This window comes from Tympanuchus pallidicinctus, unplaced genomic scaffold (genome assembly GCF_026119805.1).
Source record: "Tympanuchus pallidicinctus isolate F22 unplaced genomic scaffold, pur_lepc_1.0 scaffold3, whole genome shotgun sequence".
In the NCBI taxonomy this organism is placed as follows: domain Eukaryota; kingdom Metazoa; phylum Chordata; class Aves; order Galliformes; family Phasianidae; genus Tympanuchus; species Tympanuchus pallidicinctus.
In genome coordinates, this window is record NW_026294747.1 from 27,085,875 (window position 1) to 27,106,943 (window position 21,069).

Consider the following 21,069-nt stretch of genomic DNA (forward strand, 5'->3'; position numbering starts at 1 on the left):
GGATTTCCTCACCTGACAAATCACAGTTCTATTTCTAGACCTGTGCAGAAGCCTGATGTCTCTTCAGTTTTACATATTTCTTATTTAAACAGTTCCACACTATGGAAAACAAAGTAGTTGTTTAGATCTGCTAAACTCCTCAGACATCTAGCTGGGTCTGTGCAGAAGCATTACACAGGAAACTAACTTCATGTTTTACAATTGACAAATACAAAATGGCAGTAGGCACAACAGAGAGAAGAGATACCACCCTCAGTTTGCTCAGAAGCTTTATTCTGTTCCTACTGAAGTAAATTAATCACTGGACTCTCTGAAAGACAGGATCAGACAAGTATTTTGGCAGCTATATATCCATTGTATTAGTGTAGGAAAAGGTATCCTTAAAACATCTTTGCCAAGCCTCCTGTTTACCTCACTGAAGTGTTACTCAAGATCCTAAGCCTAGCGATATGAAATCCTTCAGTTCTTGGGATAAGGCCTTAACATGCTTGGGGAAAAGCACTTCAAAGAACACTATAAAAAGATTGCATTTTAGTCGCGTTTTGGCCACGCTGAATCTATTTGGGAGTTCTCCAGCTTAAAACACCTCAGCAGCTTATGAGAACAGAGATCCTCTAGTCTACAAGCACACTTAGATGAGAGTAAGTCTTCAGAAGCTACATGCATAACCCAATCATTGCTCATTCACATACAGTTTACTGACCTACCACTTCCACTGCTTTTATTAGCTGTTTCCAAATGTAATTGCTCAATTTCCAGTTCAAAGTACTTCAGATTAAGCACACAAGAAAGCCATCTCTGAGACACCTTATCAGTGTGCTGCACACCAATGCACAACTTCAAATGGCACAAGTGGTCAATTAATTATATCATTGGTCAGGCAGAATATCCAAGTGGAATTAAAGTATCTAATTAATGTTCCCCAACAACATGCTGAATGAAAATTGAACTGTTACAACGTTATTAGAAGCCACAGTAAATTTAAAGATCAAGTTTAAAAGAAAGAGTCTTGCAAGCAGTTCCTAATCTTGAAAGCTCCTTGAGGCATACTGCAGTTTTAATCCTTGGTAGTAAGCAAGTTCATACAGCCAATTATCCCACCAAACACCTTTTTGCCTTCTATGCCACACAAACATTGAATTCACCAGGTTTTACTCCTTGAAAGTAAGAAGACAAGCATGATAGCATGCAAGCATCAGCATTCAAAGCTGAGCTGTTTCTTCAGGGGACCAAACTGTCTCTTAAGACCTCACATCAGTACTCGATTTACCAATATAAATAACCAAAAGCCCCAGCAGTCTACCACTGCTCTTGTACTGTAGATAAAACAGTATGCATATCCTCAAACCATCAGGTTTTGTTTCATGCTGCTGAGGCAGTTCTGCACTATGCAATTCTGAATATCTGTCTTTGCTAACTCCCCATTTGAGAATTTGATTCTTTTCTAAAAACTCTGGCTCTTGCAGAAGAAAACCCTGAATCTCTTCTGCAGCATGTTTCCCAGAGAAGATTTATTCCCAACCTAAAAGGGCAAAAGTATCTCCAGATCTCACTTATGGAATGATGAGCATTCTGCAATATTTAAATAATTCAGGTTTGAAAGTATTTCCTGGGTGTTTCCCATTGTTCCTTTCCATAGAGGTGCAGCGCAGTTGTGCCACCAGCATGCACACCTTCACTCACCTCTTCCAGCTGCATGAGACGCAAGCGGTTGGTGTTGCTGATAACCAGAGAGCCATTCCTTGCACAGTTAAAGCCACTAGAGGGCATTGATATTTGCTCTGAAAATAGGATTCATTGTGAGAGAGAGGCCTAGCCCTACGCTTTCAAGAGAAGTCAGAGTTTGGTACTGCCTTTCTCTTCCCAAAGTCCTTATCTACTGCTGCACAGATGCCTTAATGAAAGACTTCAGCCTTTAGTTCACATCAACAATTTCAAAGAAGGACAGAAAACACGTTAAATCATATCTTCCCATTCCATCACACCACTGAATAAACTGGTCAAGTCTGCTTTTTTTTTTTCTTTTTTTTTTTTTTTTTTTTTTTGGGGGGGGGGGGGGGGTGCCAATGGTGGGGGAGGGGGAAGGCAGGCAGGATTTCGGAGCATTCTCTGCCCCACCTGCAGACAGAACACTATCTTTTCTTCTAGACTATGCTCAATGTTGCTAAATATTCCAGACCTACTTTCCTCATTTCCATCAAGTGTCCCGTTCACAGTTGCAGCGTGAATGCCTTAACATACTGTGTTTACGTACAACCATGACAGATTTTCACTTTCTCATGCTGCAAAACTAAACAAGGAGAACTGAAGGCCAACTGACACTCCTGAATTCAAATACAACAGGCAACAGACAAAGGCAAGAAAGCCCTGCACTAAGCTGAATCTGCTCACTGTTCTATTTCAAGCAACTACTTACTTATTTGACAAAGGAGAATAAAAAGCAGTTGACAAGAACCTTGCATAGGTTGATCATGGAACTTGAAAGTAAAGAGAATGTATATCTCAAAAGTCCAAATTCATTTGTGTGCCCTAGCTAGGCTAGATCTAATCCATCATACATACCTGAGGACTCTGTTTCCTTCCCTTATTCAGACAGAGGTTCTTGTTGGGATACACATAGAACTAAACCCATCCACCAAAACATCTTTAAAATTCAGTTTCCGGTGCATTACAGACAACTCTGCCAGGGTCTGAGAAATCACCTTCCCCAACATGCTACATCCGCTTCAAAGTGAGAGAGCAACATGATAAAGTATGCTAATTTAGAGCATTTTCTACAGTTGCTTCCAAAGGTGGGCATCCTTGCTCAGTTCAACAACATTTGTAAACAAGTCAGATCTAATCCCCACCACTATACCAGACACAAAAGGAAAGCCGACCAACAAGTGGCAGGATAAAATTATTTATAATGGCAAGGCTGGGACATACAAGGCACATCAGATCTCTTTCAGATATCTACAGCTTTCCCTTTTAGCAGATAAGTTGTTGTAATTCCAGTTTCAGTTATATCTACATTATGAAAGCTCTTTCAGTACAGCAAAGTGCTCCTCTGTTAAATGAAGAGATTTGCCTTCAGCTAACTCTAGCACAGACACCCTTAACTACTCTCACACTGAGCTAGTCTTCCTCGTTTCACATTAGCAAATAAGTGATCTACTCTGAGACACACACCATATACAATGGGAAATTAATCCTACCTACCCAGCAAATTCCCATGCAGATCCTTCAAGCCTATCCAGTATATACAGGTTGCCCAGAGAAGCTGCGGATAATCCCATCCTTGGAGGTGTTCAAAGCCAGGTTGGACAGGGCTCCAGGCAGCCTGATCTAGTGGGTGGTTGGAGGGCCAGGGCAGGCGGCTGGAACTAGATGATCTTTAAGGTCCTTTCCAATCTAAGCCATTTTGTGATATGATTATATTATATGATTCCCAACAGAAGTCAAGCAGTTCTATTGTTGGTGATGGTAAGAGATAATTAACCAACCTTGGGCAGCAGGTAAGACGACGGGTTTCTAAAGCAGGAGATGTATGTACAGCCACTATGAGTGCCCAGTATCCAAAATATAAGTTGCATGGAACAGATTTATTTTTTTTTAATTGCTGTATCGTTAGAAGCAGTTTCAAAAGCTAGCCTTACCTAATTCATGCATGAATGAAACAACTCAAGTACTTCCATGTGTTCTAATTTCCTGATAACTAGAAATGCTGAGTCAGGAGCAGAAAAGGGCTGCTTTGCATCACCCATGCCAACAGCCAGCAGAAGCTGGCTATCAGGATCTACTGTATAAGGGGAGGTTCCTATCACCTAAAAGCCATTCAGTTCTGAAGATAAGTCAATGACTCCACCAAGAGGCTTGAGCTGTCCAGACTGCCCCCATTAGCTATCCTTCACTGATACTTGACTGCCAAGGCAGATGACTAAATCCAGCTCCAGCCACACGACTAGCAGGCAAAAATTTCAGTGCCAGCTCTGCCACAGAAGCACGTGTCTGCATGGAGCCCAGCTGTAGCTTGCAGCAGGAATGAGAAACCAGTTCAACCCATATAGTAGGAAACCAAAGAATGTGCTCGGACAAGAGCTTTACAACCTAAACCAACAGTATGGATTCAGAATAAATCATTGCTTATAGGTGGAAAAAGTAGACTGAAAACAGGCAGCCATTATAGCTCTAAGTACCCAGCTCAGCTCGTTGCCAGTTGTCCTCAAAAGCCAACAATCTTAACTCAAGCTGTAACAGACCATTATTTTTCATAATTGTTTTATTTTTCACTCAAAACTTGTACTTTCCACTGAACCCTGCCAAAAGGCAGCCAGCAACATAAGACGGGAAGTAAAATTTTATTGCTGCTTTAAAGTGTAAGGTCAGTAAGTGCTTGTGAATTACTGCAGTGGCATACCCTTCATTAGGCTTTAGGAGATGATTTGATGAAGGCCTACACCCTCAGATTAAGATGACAGAGAAGTCAACAGATTCTAGAAACTTTTAAAGGTTTGTTTCTATTCTGTTTGGAGTCTGCTTGTGACTGGAATTACTGACTTCAAAACAAAAATGTTTTACTCTCAAGTAACTTATAAGTGCCAAAGTAAGTCCAGTGCTGGTCTCTGACATACAGGATATTTAACTGAATAACCCAAGCTTTTGGGCAGAGGCTATGATCTAAATATCAAATCTGTTCAATTATTTCAGATTCCTTCCCACCATGGAGCAGTAGCAGCATTGCTTGTGAAGTTTCAGCATCTGCAACTTGAGCTTTTGAGATAAAATTAGACTAGCGTTAATTTATGAGTTTTATCATGATCCTCTGCCCCACTGAATAGCAGTGACATAACTAGCCAGGCTTTCTGAAGGTGAGGGCCAAACATGCCTAAAGAAGGGAAAGCATAGGGCCACATCCAAGCATGCAGAACACCAGAATTTACACAAAGTCTCTTTTAAGCTGCCCGAGTTATAATACCTGGCGCTTCCTTTTCAGAATTATTCAGTACCAAGACCAGTAATAGCACTCCTTCTTCACAACTGTGTGCTCTCTTTCTCTTTTAAAATAAGGGAACAAGAAGTCAATGCTGTGATTTGACTCAGTGATTTGACTGTAACTGGTTACGTGATGTTCCATCTTTATCACAGCCCCTGATCTTTTTCATCTTTTTTCTCCCGCAGCCAGGTTGAGGGAGGGTGAGAGAGCAGCTGGGTGGGCAATTGGCCAAGGTCAACCCACTCCCAGCAAGGAGGAAAATAGAAACTTTTCCACATTGCAGATTCCAGGCACCATCCTCACACTTCAGTTAAGAACAGCCCATACCATTTGGTCCTGCCAATAGCTTAATACCACCTTGCTTGTTGTTAGATGTGACCAAAATGTAAGTGACACAAGAAACACAGGGATAGTTTGAAACCTACATAAGAAGTTGGCATAAATGAATAATCCAGTAAAACAAACAAGAGGGAGAATGAGGAAATTAAGTGAATCAAATTATTAGTTACATTTAAGTTTGATCTAGCCATAATGACTGACACCAAGTCATTGGTTCTGAGCTTTGCCTTATATTCAAGGGAACTGTTGACATTTTGAAGTGATAAAGAAGCATCTGCCTTTTGTTTTCTAGCTAACAGCTTGTATTGCAATTATCACAGTGGATTCCAAGCTTCATCTAAGACAGACACTCATCAATTACTTATGCAGCGCTCTAACAACTTCTTTAGAAGCCTGTAATGTTTGTTGAATCACTGTCATTTGAGTTTTGAAAGTGGAAAGACTTTCTAATCTTCCTCAATTTCTACCAACACTTCTCCCAAAGGGAGAATCACACTCACAGGGAAACTTCCTGCAGTGCTTACTATCTGAAAGAAGTGTATTCAAACTGCTGAGCAGCCTCTGCATAAACCACTAGATTTGAGATGTTTCCCTATAAAAGATTCCCAAGGGCCAGCTGTACATTTTAGCCACAATGAACTGAGGACAAGATCACAATGCGTATCATCAACTTCCACCCCAGGAAAAACTAATACAGGCATGTCCCTCCCAGAAGTAGTTGGAAGCTTCCTGATACTTCAGGGATCTGAGCTCCAAGCCAAGGGATCAAGAGTAACAAAAAGCCAAACATCAGCTAGACAAAGCTTTCAAACAGTTAGTACCCTAACACTGCAACTACTTTGTCAGCAAAAATAAGGGCAGAGCTGGGTCATGAAGAAGAAAGTACTCTGTACTCTGAGAAAAAATCCATCCTAAATCTGTCTCCTGGCTATTTTAAGAGGTTTCCTCTGTTAAGAATCATTGATGCCCTCGGTACAGGGCATTAATTGAGCAAGCTGCAGTATCAGCATTTTTAAGTGCTGTCTTCAGTTAGTATCTCACTGTTGAATCCAGTGGTGACTTCATTCAGATGCTTTCTGTAAACAGTGCCTACCACTGGTGTCAATCACTTCACAAAAAAACCAATGTCGAGTGAGACTTCTATCTTCACATCAGCACCTGCTAGTGGCTTTTGTTTCACTAGCCAGTTCCACAGCAATTTTAGATAAGAATGGTTCTAACCATCTGAACACTGGCATGAGATTTAACAAGATTCTGTCTTCTTACTTGATCCTAATTGCTTGCCTTAGGAAATACATGGATATGCATGAACAGTAGTTTGCCATCTACTAAGAGCTGAAGCACTTGGCTTAGTTTGTTTGTGGTAATCCCTAGGCTTGCTTTCTAATAAATACTAACCAAAAAGTCAAGCCAAAGATAACGCCCTACTTTGTCCTCTTAATCTGAGGTGACTTCATCATGTCTAACATCTGCCTTCTGGCACTTCCTGAATAAGTGCTTGTATTCCCCGTGGCTTCACAGAAGTGCAAGACAAGGAAACAGAAGTTGAAGTCCTCTTTAGTTTTTGCTCTGACATGCTGCAATTCTCCACTGCACTGAAGAGCTGATTACTCCTCTAAAACTGAGAAATGTTTATCAAAACTGAGCAAATGGAAAGAAAGCACACCAGTTGGAAAATATATGTGCAGTTTTACTTAGTGTGCTTGCCCCAGTGATTTCCAAGGGAAACAAGAAGTGAAGCCTCACCTTTGACAGAGCAACATCTCCAGGTAGAGTTCAGCAAGAACTACCAAGCTGAGAACTGTCTTCCCACAGCCCTTGCCATGCCTGAATCAAGGCACACAGTGAACATTTTTGAAACAGTTTTGGAGCAGTTTGACAAGAGTATGGATGAGAAGCAAGCTAGTCAGAAGGCTTATACTGACACTAACAACGAGCAAGTTTAACTGAGAAGTAGTTATGGTTAAGTCTCCTTGCTTCAAGTCAAGATGTGGACTTTTTCTGAACTTGAAAAGCAATAATTATGAGGTAAGATTGCATAGAGCACTTGAGAACGTATTAAGTCTTGCAAGAAGACCAATTACCCTGATACAGCACCTACTGGTTGGTTTTTTTTTGGTATATGGAGAAAGATATGCCTTTGAAACTCATGTTCTCATTCTGTAGCAAAGAACTGCTGATAACTAACTTAGGATTTCTATTCGAGACTATCCTTCATTCAACAGCAAAAGCGTTTGTGGTTTTTAATTTTTCAAGCAAAATCAAATCTTTCTAAGGTGCATGGGATTTTCCTACTGAACTCTTCCCCACCTGGTCTGAGGCTCCTGGGGGAAGTCCCTGGGTTATGTGAAGCAATCGTGGAAGCTTTTTATTTTTAGTTTGTTTTTATGCCAGCACAACTTGGAGCCCTTTAGGTAAATTCTTAAAAGTTCCAGCAAACTTACGAAAAAAATAGTTTATTTCTGACACCAACTATTCAAGCTAGATCAGCATCTCAAATCTTCCAACTCAAAATGTACTTCTTACAGAACTGGGTCAATTCTAGAGATAGGAAGGGATACTAGGAAGGGATCATTCCAGAGATGCTCCAGGTCAAGAGCAGCAGTTCCCACTCAGTTCCAAATTCAGCATAAAAAACATAAATACAATCAACAGATTTATTTTTTTTTAAACTTGCAGAGTTTTTCCTGAATTTAACTCTACAGATAAAACTCAGCTTGAAAGTTGAGACTGATTTTTCCTAATTGCTTTCATGCCAAAACAACAGGATAGCTTCATCTTTCTGGGATAAGAGCTAACAACTACATGGTAGCTGTACAAACTGATGTGTTACAGACCAGATGAGTTACAGGACTTCATCCTACAGTTGCCTTACGTTTAGAAATCTGCAAATAGTTCACCACAGCACAATGATGAGCAGCAGTTTCAATAATACTGCCAAAATGCTTCAGGTAGTATCTTTGTAAAGAAATGCTCACCTTCCTTCTGTTTGTTCCCATTCCATTTAGTTTGGAACTCCTTCAGCTATCTACAGTTAGCAATAAAAATCCTGAAATTGAGACAGTACTCAGTTCTCACTGAGACAAAGACAAGAAAAGCAGCAGCAGCCAGGTTTCTACATTCATTGTTTCCTACTCCCCATCTTGTTCACCCTTAAGAGGCACACATACTATTGATACCATGCACAAAACATTTAACTTGACACTATCAGATTCCTTAAAAATAACCCAGATTTTTTGGGTGTACATAACCGATAGATTATAGGTTAATAGAACAGTAAAGATCAAGAAAATTCCCACAATTAGGTTTCAACAACTCTCAAAGTTTTAAAAAAGGGACCGTTCAAGTCTAGCAAGATAGTTTTCCCTGACAGCATATTTGTCACCTCAGGACAACAGAAAGGACAAAACCTAGCAGCTATGGAAAATCTAAGTCTTCTAAGATGCCATAGCCAGCAAAAGCTTCAAACAGCTTTGGGATGAACCAGTCTGCTTCAATGTAAAAACGTACTCACTGCAAAGAGAATGCTTAGGTCTTTGGAAGTCCCTGAAGATGATTATCTGAAACAAATTTGGGCTAATGTACTTCCCCATGGGAATAGGGGAATAACTTCACCAACTTTGCCAACCCCAGCAGTGTAGGTTTATGACCACTTTGTAAATGCCTGAAAAAACTGCAGCTACTATCCCTTCCACAGTTCAAGCTTAAATTATGAAGAGCAAAGTAAACGCAAGAGACAGAGCATCCTGCCTCAAAACAGCAGACCATTACTGAAGGCTGCAGAGGATAGCTTTAACTTTCAAGCCCACATCCAAGAATATGATTTCCAGTCTTAAAAACATTGGCTGTATTTGTGCAATAATAAAGATGGGAAGACAGCTCACAGATAGCAGCAAGGCAGTGGGATGCTGGCAGTCTCCTTAATAAATTCTTCCAATGTTTACCCCTTAATCACAGAAAGGATGAGCCCATTGTTAGGTAGCCCACTCATGATATTTTAAATGTTCAGATTGGCAGTGTCCACTTTGTCACCACTTCAGATTTCACTATTTCACTAACAATCAGAGGGCTGGAGCACCTCTCCTATGAGGAAAGGTTGAGGGAACTGGGTTTGTTTAGCTTGGAGAAGAGAAGGTCTGGGGAGACCTCACTGTGGCCTTCCAGTAGTTGAAGGGAACATATAAACAGGAGGGGGAACAGCTATTTACGAGGGTGGATAGTGATAGGACAAGAGGGAATGGTTTTAAACTGAGACAAGGGATATTTAGGTTAGATATCAGGAGGAAGTTTTTCACACAGAGGGTGCTGACACACTGGAACGGGTCGCCCAAGGAGGTTGTGGATGCCCCATTCCTGGAGGCATTCAAGGCCAGGCTGGATGTGGCTCTGGGCAGCCTGGTCTAGTTGTTGGCAACCCTGCACATAGCAGGAAAGTTGAAATTAGATGATCATTGTGGTACTTTTCAACCCATGTCATTCTATGATAATAAAGCTGCAGGATAGAATCTCTAGAATAACGTTAGGCTATTAGGTACAACAGCCAGGGTCACCACACTCTTTCAGTCATAAACCCATGGACTTGTACACATGCATTTATGATATCCTATCTTACAGCAACAGCTTTCAGAAGTTAAAGCACTAGCAGGATGGTTTTCTGCATATGACAACTTCCAAGCACATTTCAGATGCACTGCATCTAAATGAGATGATAGCAAAACCATGGAGAAACCAACTGGCTACAGTTTATTACAGCAGCAGCAACAGATGGCAGCAATGCTGCAATACTATCTTACGCCAGATCCCTATATCTCTAGAATTGTGTAGCAAAAAAAAAAAAAAAAAGCAGCCACCAAAAAACCCCACATTGACCGTGTTCCCCTTAGATATCAGTCTTCATGGACTTTGATGCATTTTACTTTCTCTGAGACACACAGACATTAAATCTGCCTTTCCTTTACAAGTTCAGAGCAGATTATCCTCTAGTACTCTAGACACAAATTTTAGAAAGCTACTTTTGCACACAGCTTATTCAATTCTGCAATACCTGCCCACTCACTCGTAAGAGCAGAGCAATAAACAAAGGCAAAATTTCAGACAAGAGCCACCATTACCGCCATTCTGGATGGTAGCTAGACTCAAATCAGAAGTAGCTTGGCTCAGACACCCTTTTACCTGGCCAATATCCACAAACCCCAACTCACTTAATATCCACCACGTGGAAATCACGCCTAGGGGCTTCTGGCTTTTTAGTTCTCAGTTTGTACCTCATTACACCAAGTATTTATTTAAGCCTAAGTGTAGACTACATGTAAATCAGCTTCAAAGAAATGGGAAGGGAAACAGTTTGATATACAAACTAGAGTAGGCTCTTTAATCCTTGCTACACAAGGGAGCCTGGGCTGCAAAAAAAGATTATCATCCTATCTGTCCATGACAAGAAACCGGTACACAGATAAACAAGATCTAAAGATAGTGTACATCTGAACAGCTTTTCTAATCATATGTCCCTGTTGTACATTAAAGGATATCACTACCTTTACCAGGTGTTCTCACTTGAACATGCTTTCTTATCTACTTGATTCTTACTTCACTTCCCGCCATGCAAGACACAACCACACCTGCAGCTTAAGGAACAGACTTAAGTCCACTCAGTTTCACAGTTGCTGTAAAACACCACATTAAGACTGCAGTGGATGGTTCTAATTTGTTGGAGTATCAAAATCTGAGGCACTAAATTTCAAACTGAAGCATCAGACAATATCACACTTCATGCTCTCTGTATAACTGAGGACAAATACTCCTTAACCCAGTATTCTGGAACTCCAGAAAAGTACAACAGCAAGCACTGTGAAATACCCCATAGCAAGCGGAAGTGCAGAGATCAGCTGTTGGACTTCCTTCATCAAAAGAAAGGCTATGGCTTCCTCTAGCAATTTAAGTGATTGATCTCAGTCACAGAGCAGGGAAGAGAACAGGGACGGATAACATTTTCTTCATTCCTTCTAGTCTGTGACCCAGCTAATGGTAACTGGTGTCTGGTAGCCAAGAGAAACTCTGAAACCAAATCTGCCCACTAAGATTTTGGAACCTCTCTTCCCTGTTTGAGGGATCAGCACTTCCCTCTGGATTTGATTCCAACTATCATTAAATAGACTACTGGCCAAGAACAACCTCAGGAAAGCAAGTTCTTTCATCTGTCCTACCTCCCCATCTTCCTTATTCCTATCTGCCTTCCTCTTCCATTTCCTATGATTCTTTCACTCATCCATAAGACAGCCCTCCCTTTTAGCATGTCACACACACAAAGTTTGACGCATGCAGATTGCTTCTTTCTCCCAAGTCAATACCAAGGTGTTTCAGAAAAAAATAACCCAGTTTACAAAACAATGGCACAAGGTCTGGGTTTGTACTAAAGTCATGAACAGCATAGTACTCTATTGCACTTATGCAGTACTGTTCTCCTGGACACTCATGGCAGAGCAAGTTATCTGTCAACTCTTACCAGCTCCTGCATGGAAAGAACACCACTTGCATAGAAGAATCCACCAACAGCACTAGTAGGTTGCTACTTGACAAAGCCCAGTCAACCTTTAATGGTATATTCCTATAATAACTAGTCTTATTTCCCCATCTCTGGCCAAAGATTATTCAACTTGAAGTCCAAGCTTGCCCTCATTTGACACCTCCTCCACTGCACAGTTTTATGCTTCTCTAGATGAGAGCACCTGTCAGAAGGTTAACAAAGGCATCTGGCTCAGATGTCAATGCAATGCAAAAATGCACAAACCCGGCAGACAAGCATGTGCTCTGAAATAGGCTACAGCTGGGAGGTTACCACAGAAGAGACTGACAGTGTGGACAGCTTTAGGCTTATAGAGACTTCTACACCCCTGCCCTGGAGACAGAAGCACCACTGCCTCAGAGGAGCTGCCATGGAAAACATCACATTGAAGCCTGTTCCTCCTAGCTGGCCTTGCCAATCTTGATATTCACACTGTCTTGGAAAGGTCACACACACTAGAGCAAATCCTTTCACATGCTATAGCTGGTTTCCTCCATCATCTCTCCTCACTCGATAGGGATCCACTTTCAGTGTGTAAGCCTCTTGATCAGATAGCACAGGTCTCCCTAAGAGTAACTTGTGTAGGGGAGCACAACAGCCATTGTTCATTGCCTTCACTGCAGAACAGACTGCATTCATGAGTGGGCAGGCGCTCTATGCAAGGCAATGTTTTCCTTAGACAAGCAGACAATTCTTCTCGAATGCCCAAGAATATAGCATGCACCATCTACAGCGTTAATATAGAAGACCAAGTTGTATCAGGAGCCTACTGCAATAAATAAAGCACAATCCCTGACAGGAGCCATTAGCCCAGTTTCAAGGCAGGGCCTGGTCCTGAGGGAGCTGGGTTGGCTGGTCTCAGACTGAAGAGCCGCCCAATGCCCACACGAAGCGATGTACAAAGGACTCCTTTGTACAGTGGGGTGGTTATTTCCACCACTTGGAGTGGAGGCTTTACTCTGGTGTGACTAGCTACTCCTCCCTACGGTTTCTCTCCTATAGCTACAAAGTCTCCCAGGAAAGAAGGCAGAGCAGATTATCACACAGCCACCACCAGAAGGGCCTAAGAGCCAGAGTGCCCTGCCAGCACACACAAGCCCAGAAACCATCGCATTCAGATGGCTTCACACGAAAACTGCTCAACAGTAACTGTTAGCAAGAGTCTGTCAGAAGAGGGAGACAGCTCCATACACAGCCAGCACACCTCAGTAATCTGTGTGCAACAAACATTTCACACAGACACCACATGCTACCCAGAAAGCTCCAGCACAGAGCAAATCCCTTACAGCAGTGGCAGCCTTGTGCTGTTTGGGCAAGAACCTAACAAGTGGAAAACTTCTTACAAAGAAGCGTAGCAAATTAAAACTCTATCAATTCTGTGATAGTAGTTAAGCTTGTAATCTAACAAAAAAAAAAAAAAAAAAAAAGGAAGCTTCACAGTTCAAGCTGCAAGTTACACCTTTCGCTTCTCTGCTTGAGCTAAATTTACCTCAGAGCAAAGCAGCAAGCTGTCCACCGCACACATGAAGCACGCGGTGAGCTCCACTGCACTGCACCATCCCTGGACACTGTTACCAGAGTCTTCATGGAATCCACCCATGGATCTCTGAAAGGGAAGCTCTTAGGCTGTCACACAAGTGTGACAGTCAGTGCAGCAGCTCTCAGATGTGCAGGATTAGCTTTAGTTTCACCTGTACTGCCTCAGCATTCAGCCTTTAATGTCAGCTAGAAGTTTATTGTGCAACACGTAAGTACATTGTTGGATATGTCAGTCTCAGAAGAACTGAGGATTCAGCAGCCAAGTAAGAGACAAATGAGTTTTTGTTTGGGGTTTTTTCCCAACAAAGTGATGTCGCAATTAGTTTAAGATGGCAGGATAAGAACATCTAAGATATTTAAACAGCAGTATTAGTATTTCAGCACTACTGTACCACTGAAATGAAGTTTACAGTCATCTTACCAATTGCTTCAGGCCATCTAGAAATAAAAGAAGCCAAGACAACATCTGTTCTGCACTGATGGTTGCAAAGATTATCTTAGCACATGACTTGTGTTAGAAACTTGAAAACTAGCCCAAGAGGCTATCACTATAGACGTGCCACAGCTGCAGAGCTTGCTGCCACCACCAGCAGAAGTACGCAAGCAGTTTCTTTTTTGCATAAAATCTGCTGCTGGCCAGAAATCCTTCATTAGGAGCAGAAGTAATTAACATGAGTGAAATATTCTTGAAGCCAACTCAGAAGCTCAAGCAGTTTAAACACACTAAAACTATACAGAACAAGTTGTATCCTATAACTCTTTCTTGCTTAGAACAGGACCCACTGTTCTAATAGAGATGTACTGTAATTTTTAATACTTCTCCACACAAGAATGAATCCTGTTTCTCAGCACAGCTGCATAATTTATTAAAAAAGCAAGTCAGATCAGCTTCTTTGATACTTTGCAAGGGATTTGGCTGCTTAACATAAAAAGTCGAAGTATGAACAAGGAAAGGGAGCAAAATCATTATTACAGTTTTATATATAATTACAGCTTCTACTTAGGCAAGAACAACTATCACTGAGACAGAACAGAATTAACTCCAACCAAAATCTATGAATAACAAACCTGTCCTGTTAGGCGATGCTTTTCTAGGCACTTGCCTTGAGTACTTATTCCTTCACTGAAATATTTCCTCTGTTACTCATCAGTTTAGATTGTTGCAGCACAATGATCCAAGCTCAAAACAAGCACCAAAATTCAGTTACTGAAAGCCCATTCTAAGTATCACTCTTTTAGATATCCTTTACACACAACCCTTTGTCTTGTATTTTTTGTTTTACATCTTCCTCCAAATTTCTTCCTACCCTGAAGAAAACACACTATCCCTAATTTCAGTAGAGCACGCATAGGACACCTGCTTTGCAGAGCCCTACCAGCAGTGTTGCTGTAAGGACACAACCAAACAGTTTCCTCAGCACGACTTGCCAGGCTGCTTAGCCTCCAGGGGAAATGGCAGCATTGCAAGAGCCTTTGAAGCTTTTTTTTTTTTTTTTTTTTTTTTTTTTTTTTAACTAAGGTGCTCCTGTGAGGTTCTAATTAGTAACCAGATGTAGAAGGGAGTTCACACTGCTTCAGTTTAGGCTTTGAAACATGCAGGTACCTTCAGAGTTTCACTATTTACTGTCTTCCCTTTACAGCATCACCACAATGAAAGTTCCCCTTATTTCAAGCCAGCATCATTTTATCATGGAGGGATATAGAATTTCCATGCATAAAGCTAGGAAGAAATTTATAGCTACTGCTTCTCCTTCGCATTTCTTAGTTCTCTTCAATCACTTATGAAGTACAGTTCCTCCATTTTCCACAAGTTCGAGGCTGTTCCTAGCTTCTGAATGCTGCAGTTACGTTCTGTTTCTCCTGCAAGCACCCACCATTTTCCTATTCTAGTACTTGTTATCACTGTCGCTAATAGCTCTGCTACAAATGGAGCAAGTTCGCAATGGTCAGGAGTCAGACACAAAAAGCTGGGAGCCTACAGGAAACACAGCTCTATCTTTCTGAACTAGAAAGCCAAAGGTCACAATTCATTGTCCAGATAGGAAAAATAGAGCTTAGTGGCACGATCTATTTAATATGCCATGAGAGAGTGCTACCCAAATTCATCACACGGTAGGAGATGAAAGAGCCAGCACAGTCAAGCTCCCTATATTTCCAAGCCAAGCTGTGGGGTCAAGGAGAAGAAATGACAAATCTTGGCTTGACACACAATTTCACATCTCATGCCAACAGAGAGAAAGAAGCATGCAGGAAGGGAATGTGAATAGAAAGTAAAGCCTCATTATCTTTTTTCCACAAGGCAACATTCTTCAGACACAAATACACACACATGCACAACAAGAGTAGAAGTGATCAAGCAATTGCCTAACAGAGCAGACACTTTCCTAGAGCCTATCAAGTAAGGAAGAAAATCACAATAGCCTTGGACTTCCAAGTTATTTCTAGAGCATCCAAGACATTCAACTTCCTATGGGGATTTACGTGGGACAATTACTAATTGCCAGCACAGCAGATGTACAAAAGCTAGATGTTCCCTACAGGTCACTGATGCTTTCCAAGCCTAAACTGATTCACATCCATAGTCAGCTTTAATTTCAGAGGAAACACCAGGCTTTGAACAACATCTTCTGAGAGCCAGAGGTACCTCAGCAGGCCAGTGCCTGTATCAGCTACTCTTGTATCTTTGTCTCCCTCCAAACAGTGATCTCACTTCACCTGAAAGTTTGCTCCTGCACTGGCACAAAAAACACACATCTGTCTGTTTCTCTATGCTACCCTTAACTTTTCACCATTTTCAGCCTGCAAAAGAGGAGGCTGAGGGGAACCCTCATGATGGCCTACAGCTTCTCACAAGGGCAGCGCTGATCTCCACTCTCTGAAAGAATGACATGGAGTTGTGTCAGAGAAGAGTCAGGTAGGTACTACAGAAAAGTTCTTTACCGGAGTTGCGGGCATGTGACAGGCTCCCCAGAGCAGTAGGCATGGCTCTAAGCTACTGGAGCTCAAGGAGCTCTTAGGCAACACTCTCAGACATAGAGTTTGAATTCCAGGTGGTGCTGCATGGAGCCAGGAGTTGGACTCAGGGACCCTCGTGCATCCCCTTCCAACACAGGACATTCTGTGAGCAGGTCATACTTCTTTACTTACACATTCAGTGACACTGCTGGTCGCCCAGGTTAGCAAAACACTGCTGTAGTAAAGGGGAAATGCAAGGAGAAAGATCAAGAACTTGTGTCAAGTATCACTGCTGCTCACTTAAAAAGAGAAGAGTTGGATTACATGAGCAGTTCCCTTTTTTTGCATCAAATCTTTTGCTGGCCAGTACTTTCCCTGCTGTTTACCTTTAAGAGCATTTGAGTTTGCATGCACTGTAGTTTTAGTGCTACTGTGCAAAAAAAGAAAAGGCATGAACATGTAAATATCGCTTATAGCACTTGAACGCCTCCAGGATTAGATGCCAGGACTGGAACGCTGACCCCAGTTGCCAGGGAGGGTTCCTGAGGGGACTACAGTCCTAATTGCAAGTCCTTACGAGAAATTGTGATGTAACTCTTGGTAGTCATCATAAAATTAAAATAATAATAATAAAAATTCAGAACTTTCTGATGCGCACAGGAATCTATAGTAGAGCACCTTTACACTGGGTAACACTTTCACTGGCAATGTCTAATCACAAGAAGATATTAAGCCCAGGGATCTATCAACATGGTTGCAAATGAGCGTGCCAAATTGCATGCTTGTAAGCAGATCACTTGGCAAAATGAAAAGAGGCTTCACACACAGAGCATCCTGGAAGTCCAGAGCTTTGCACTACAGAGCTCTGAAGTTAAAACTTAAAGGCAGCTCTTACTGCAGAACCACAGACAGTGGTGCGCACTTCAGCCAATCTCTTTCCCCTCAGTCACAAAGGAGGGAAGAGCAAAGTCAGTCCCATCATTTCAAGCAACAAGTAAATCAGAAGACTTTTGTATTTGGAGCCATATTAAGGGAGCTGAAGTAGCTCCCATGCCAAAGATGACACAGCACATAGAGTACATGGAGCAATTAAACTGTCTTGTAAAGCACCATATGTAAAAGTAGCCTATATGGAAACCATTTGATAGACAGGTTCACTGCACAAGCATGCACTGCCAATTGGATTTTCTATTTTGTTCTTTGTTTTAGTTGCTCCTCATTAAAGCATTCAGATACCGGCGCTGGTTTAGGGCCCTAGTCACTCTTTCCTATCACCTCAAAGCTCCTTAAATGTGGCTCTGCTCCAGCCTCAAGGTTTAGGTTTGCTATCAGGTTAATAGAGATACATGCACGAGCACCCCAGTGGTTCCCCATCCTTCAAAACAGGTCCCTGAGGAATTACGGCACACACTAAATCTAATCTGCCACTTCCTAACAGCTGCTGTTACACATCTGGCCATAAAAGAGGCTATAGTTGAACACCAGGACAGCACAGCAGCCAGCACGCTTTCTGCAGTCCTGAGAAGCACGTAACTGCCCTCATGGTCAAACAGCAGCTCTAACAAACTAGAGTACTGTGCTCAAATCCCTTATTGTTATATTCTGAGTAGGGATTCCAAAGCCTTCTGATCTTGCTTAACCATGGTAAAAGTTAATTAAGTACTGCATTTCATAACACTTCAAACTGATGGGTCAAGAATGCACACACGGCCAGTGCATCCAACACGCCTGCAGAGAGATCGAGTTTTTCCACTTACCCAGAACTATGTCCTTATTGCAGCCTTGGCTGAAGAACAGCTACTGGTGTGCAGCTCTAACGGAGAGCTCTCCCGCTACCCCAGCGCGGTGCTGCGGTGGTAGCGTACTGGGAGGACCATATTTAGAAAAGATGCTGGGTTTCTCCCCCAGAGCAGTGTAATTGTACGCTAAGTGAAATTAACAGCCCCAGCAAGAGACAGACATTGTCAGATTAAAAAAAAAACAGAGCTAGACTCCTACAGGGAGCAGTCTGGGCCGAAGGCATCTAGCTTTATTGCTGGGATTCATTTAATCCCTTCTTGGGAACGTAATGAAAAAGTCCCGAAGCTACGCACTTACGGGAGTGCTAACCGCGGGACGGGCAGCATAAAGCTCGGCCCGCTCACGCCTCCCTCCCTCCCTCCCGCACCCAGCGGACAGCCGCACCGACGGCCGCAACCGCGCTGGTACCCAACCGAGCGCGGAGGCCCCCGGGGCTGCGCGCTCGACATGGGACCCGCCGCGGGGCTCCACCTGCGGCGCCGCCGGTGTCGGTGGGAGCGGGGCGGCTCACTTACCCTGGGCCCCGCGGCCCGGTGGCCGCCACCCTGGGGCAGATGCGCCAGCAGCAGCGCCAGCAGGAACGGGCGAGCCCCCGCGCCGCGCCAGGCCCGGGGCGGCATCGTCCCTCGGGGCGGGCGACGGAGGTGCGGCGGCGGCGCGGCGGAGCTCGGCGGCCACCGCAGGCTGCTCTCCCGGGCGGCCGCCCCTGGGCCCAGCGGCGGCGCGTCCGTGGGCGGCGGGCGGTACCCCGGGTCGGCTCTGCCCCTCCCGGCGCGGCAGGTTACCCGCCTCGGCCATGGGGATGCCCGTTATAAAGCCGCGGCGGGGCGGGGCCGGCCGGCACGGAGCGGGGAGCGCGCCCATGGCAGCGCAGCCGCCGCGGGCCGGAGCCAATGGCGGGGCGCCGGGGCTCCGCGCTCCGCCCTGCTGCCGGGCGCGAGGCGGGCGGTGCAGGTTGGCCCCGGGCGGCGCGGAGCTGGAGCCGGGGGCGGCACCTGAGGCTCAGCGCCGCAGCCGGGGCAGCCCCGCGCTGGCACCGACAGCGGAGGAGCGGCTGGTCTCTCTTCCGCTCACCGGCCGCTGCCCCCCCGTCAGCTTAAGGCTGTCAGGGAATCACAGAATCGCAGGGACCTCTGGAGGTCACCAATCCAACCCTGCATGCTAAAGCCGGTCCCCTACAGCAGGTCGCGCAGGAAAGTGCCCAGGCGAATTTCGAATATTTCCAGAGGAGGACACCACAACCTCTCTGGGCAGCCTGATCCCGTGCTCTAAACCTTCACAGTAAAATTGTTTTTACTCGTGTTCATACTGTGCTTCAGTTTGTGCCCATTACCCCTTGTCCTGTCCACCAAAAAGAACCCAGCCCCATCCTCTTGACTTCTGCCCAACTGTAAGCATTGATAAGATCCCCTCCCTCTCAGCCTTGTCTTCTCCCAGCTGAGCAGTCCCAGCTCTCAGCATTTCCTTGTAAGGGAGATGCTCCAAGCCTCTCACCATCTTTATGACCCACTGCTGGACTTTGTGAAAGTTCCCTCTCTTTCTCATATTGGGGAGCCCAGAACTGCACACAGCACTCCAGGTGCGGCCTCACCAGGTCAGAGAAGAGAACTTTTCTGTTAGGGTTCAGGGTATGACTCACCCACAGACACAGGCAATCTGCCCCTGAAGAGTCTCACTGCTTTCCCAAGCACTACAACACCAGATCACACTCACCATTGCTCCGCATTGCTTAGGACCACCTATAGGCCTTATGCAGAAGGTGATGTGATCCAGCTCTCAGTTACACACCTTATACCTAGAAAACTATCCTGTGGTCAGTTCTGGTGTCTCTCAAGACACCAAGGCCCTTCAGGCTGCATGTGGGACTCAGTGTGTCCCTGCCCTCAATGGGAAGCATGGGTGCTGCATCACATAACATCACATAGGTGCAGCCCTGGGCAGGACCATGGAAAATGGAGCTGCATCTGTGGGCAAGATCTGGGTAAAAAATAAGAGTTGCCTGAAGAGGATGAATCCTGCCCTCAATGCAAGTCTGATGGATCAGCTGATGAGAGAAGCAGTGCTGTGGCAGTGCAACGGAATCTGGCTGTACTTGGAGACATGCGATGGAAACTGGCTGTATTTAGAGACCCTGGGCAGTGGTGGAGGACAGTGCCAAGCCCCTGTCCATCTGTCAGCTGAGAGACAGATATTCCTCAGGAATCCCTGCATTTGCATCCAGTCCTTCATTTTTAAAGGACAAGCGTGGGTTTGGTTGCAGGCATTTCATGTATTAATGTACATGAGAGGCCATTGCAGTGCACATAGCACTGATAATAGCTTTTGGTGGGACGGTGTCCTCCTGCTCTTTTGGAAACACGAGACATGTAGTTTCTTCATACAACATATTTAGTTTTCCTTACTCAATGGCCATACCAGAGCCAATACTTACACTTGTAAAAATTCCCTAGAGTGTATCCGCTAGGTATGGGGAGGGGCTGCTACGCCCACACCAAGAACCTCGTTATACAGTAGAAGTCATATAATTCTGGCATCTTATCAGAGCAAAGCAGAGTGTTTAGCTATAGCGGTTGCTTTAATCTTTCCTTTTTTTTTTTTTTTTTTTTTTTTTTTAAATATGTATTTTAAAACGTCAGTACGCAACATTTTGTCACTAGCCTAGGCAGGATAAGTCGTTTGTTACTCACACAGATCTCTGCCAGTATTCATTATTCTTGGCTTGCTGATCTCTCTGGAGCTGCAAACACAGCGCCCCACACAAGCCTACTGGTGTACCTTAGTCCTAGCCCTCACCACTCTTTGCTCTCCCGGTCCAAAACTTTGCCAACTCTGCTTCAGCATAGCCTGCGGTATCCTCTGATTTTCCATTTCAAAGTCTCTCTGATGCACACCTGAAATT

The 21,069-nt window shown here is 43.9% G+C and overlaps 1 protein-coding gene across 4 annotated transcripts in view; it reads right to left on the bottom strand.

The window, feature by feature from the left end:
• The window catches only part of SMOC1 (SPARC related modular calcium binding 1), a 124,214-nt gene extending 105,392 nt beyond the window's left edge, over positions 1–18,822 (bottom strand). For all 4 annotated transcript variants that reach the window (XM_052693662.1, XM_052693660.1, XM_052693661.1 and 1 more), the window contains exon 1: positions 18,686–18,822. In XM_052693662.1, coding sequence (XP_052549622.1) covers positions 18,686–18,790 — 105 coding nt within the window. In that variant the 5' untranslated portion in view covers positions 18,791–18,822. The remainder of the gene's footprint in view (positions 1–18,685) is intronic.
• Positions 18,823–21,069: the final 2,247 nt, after the last annotated feature.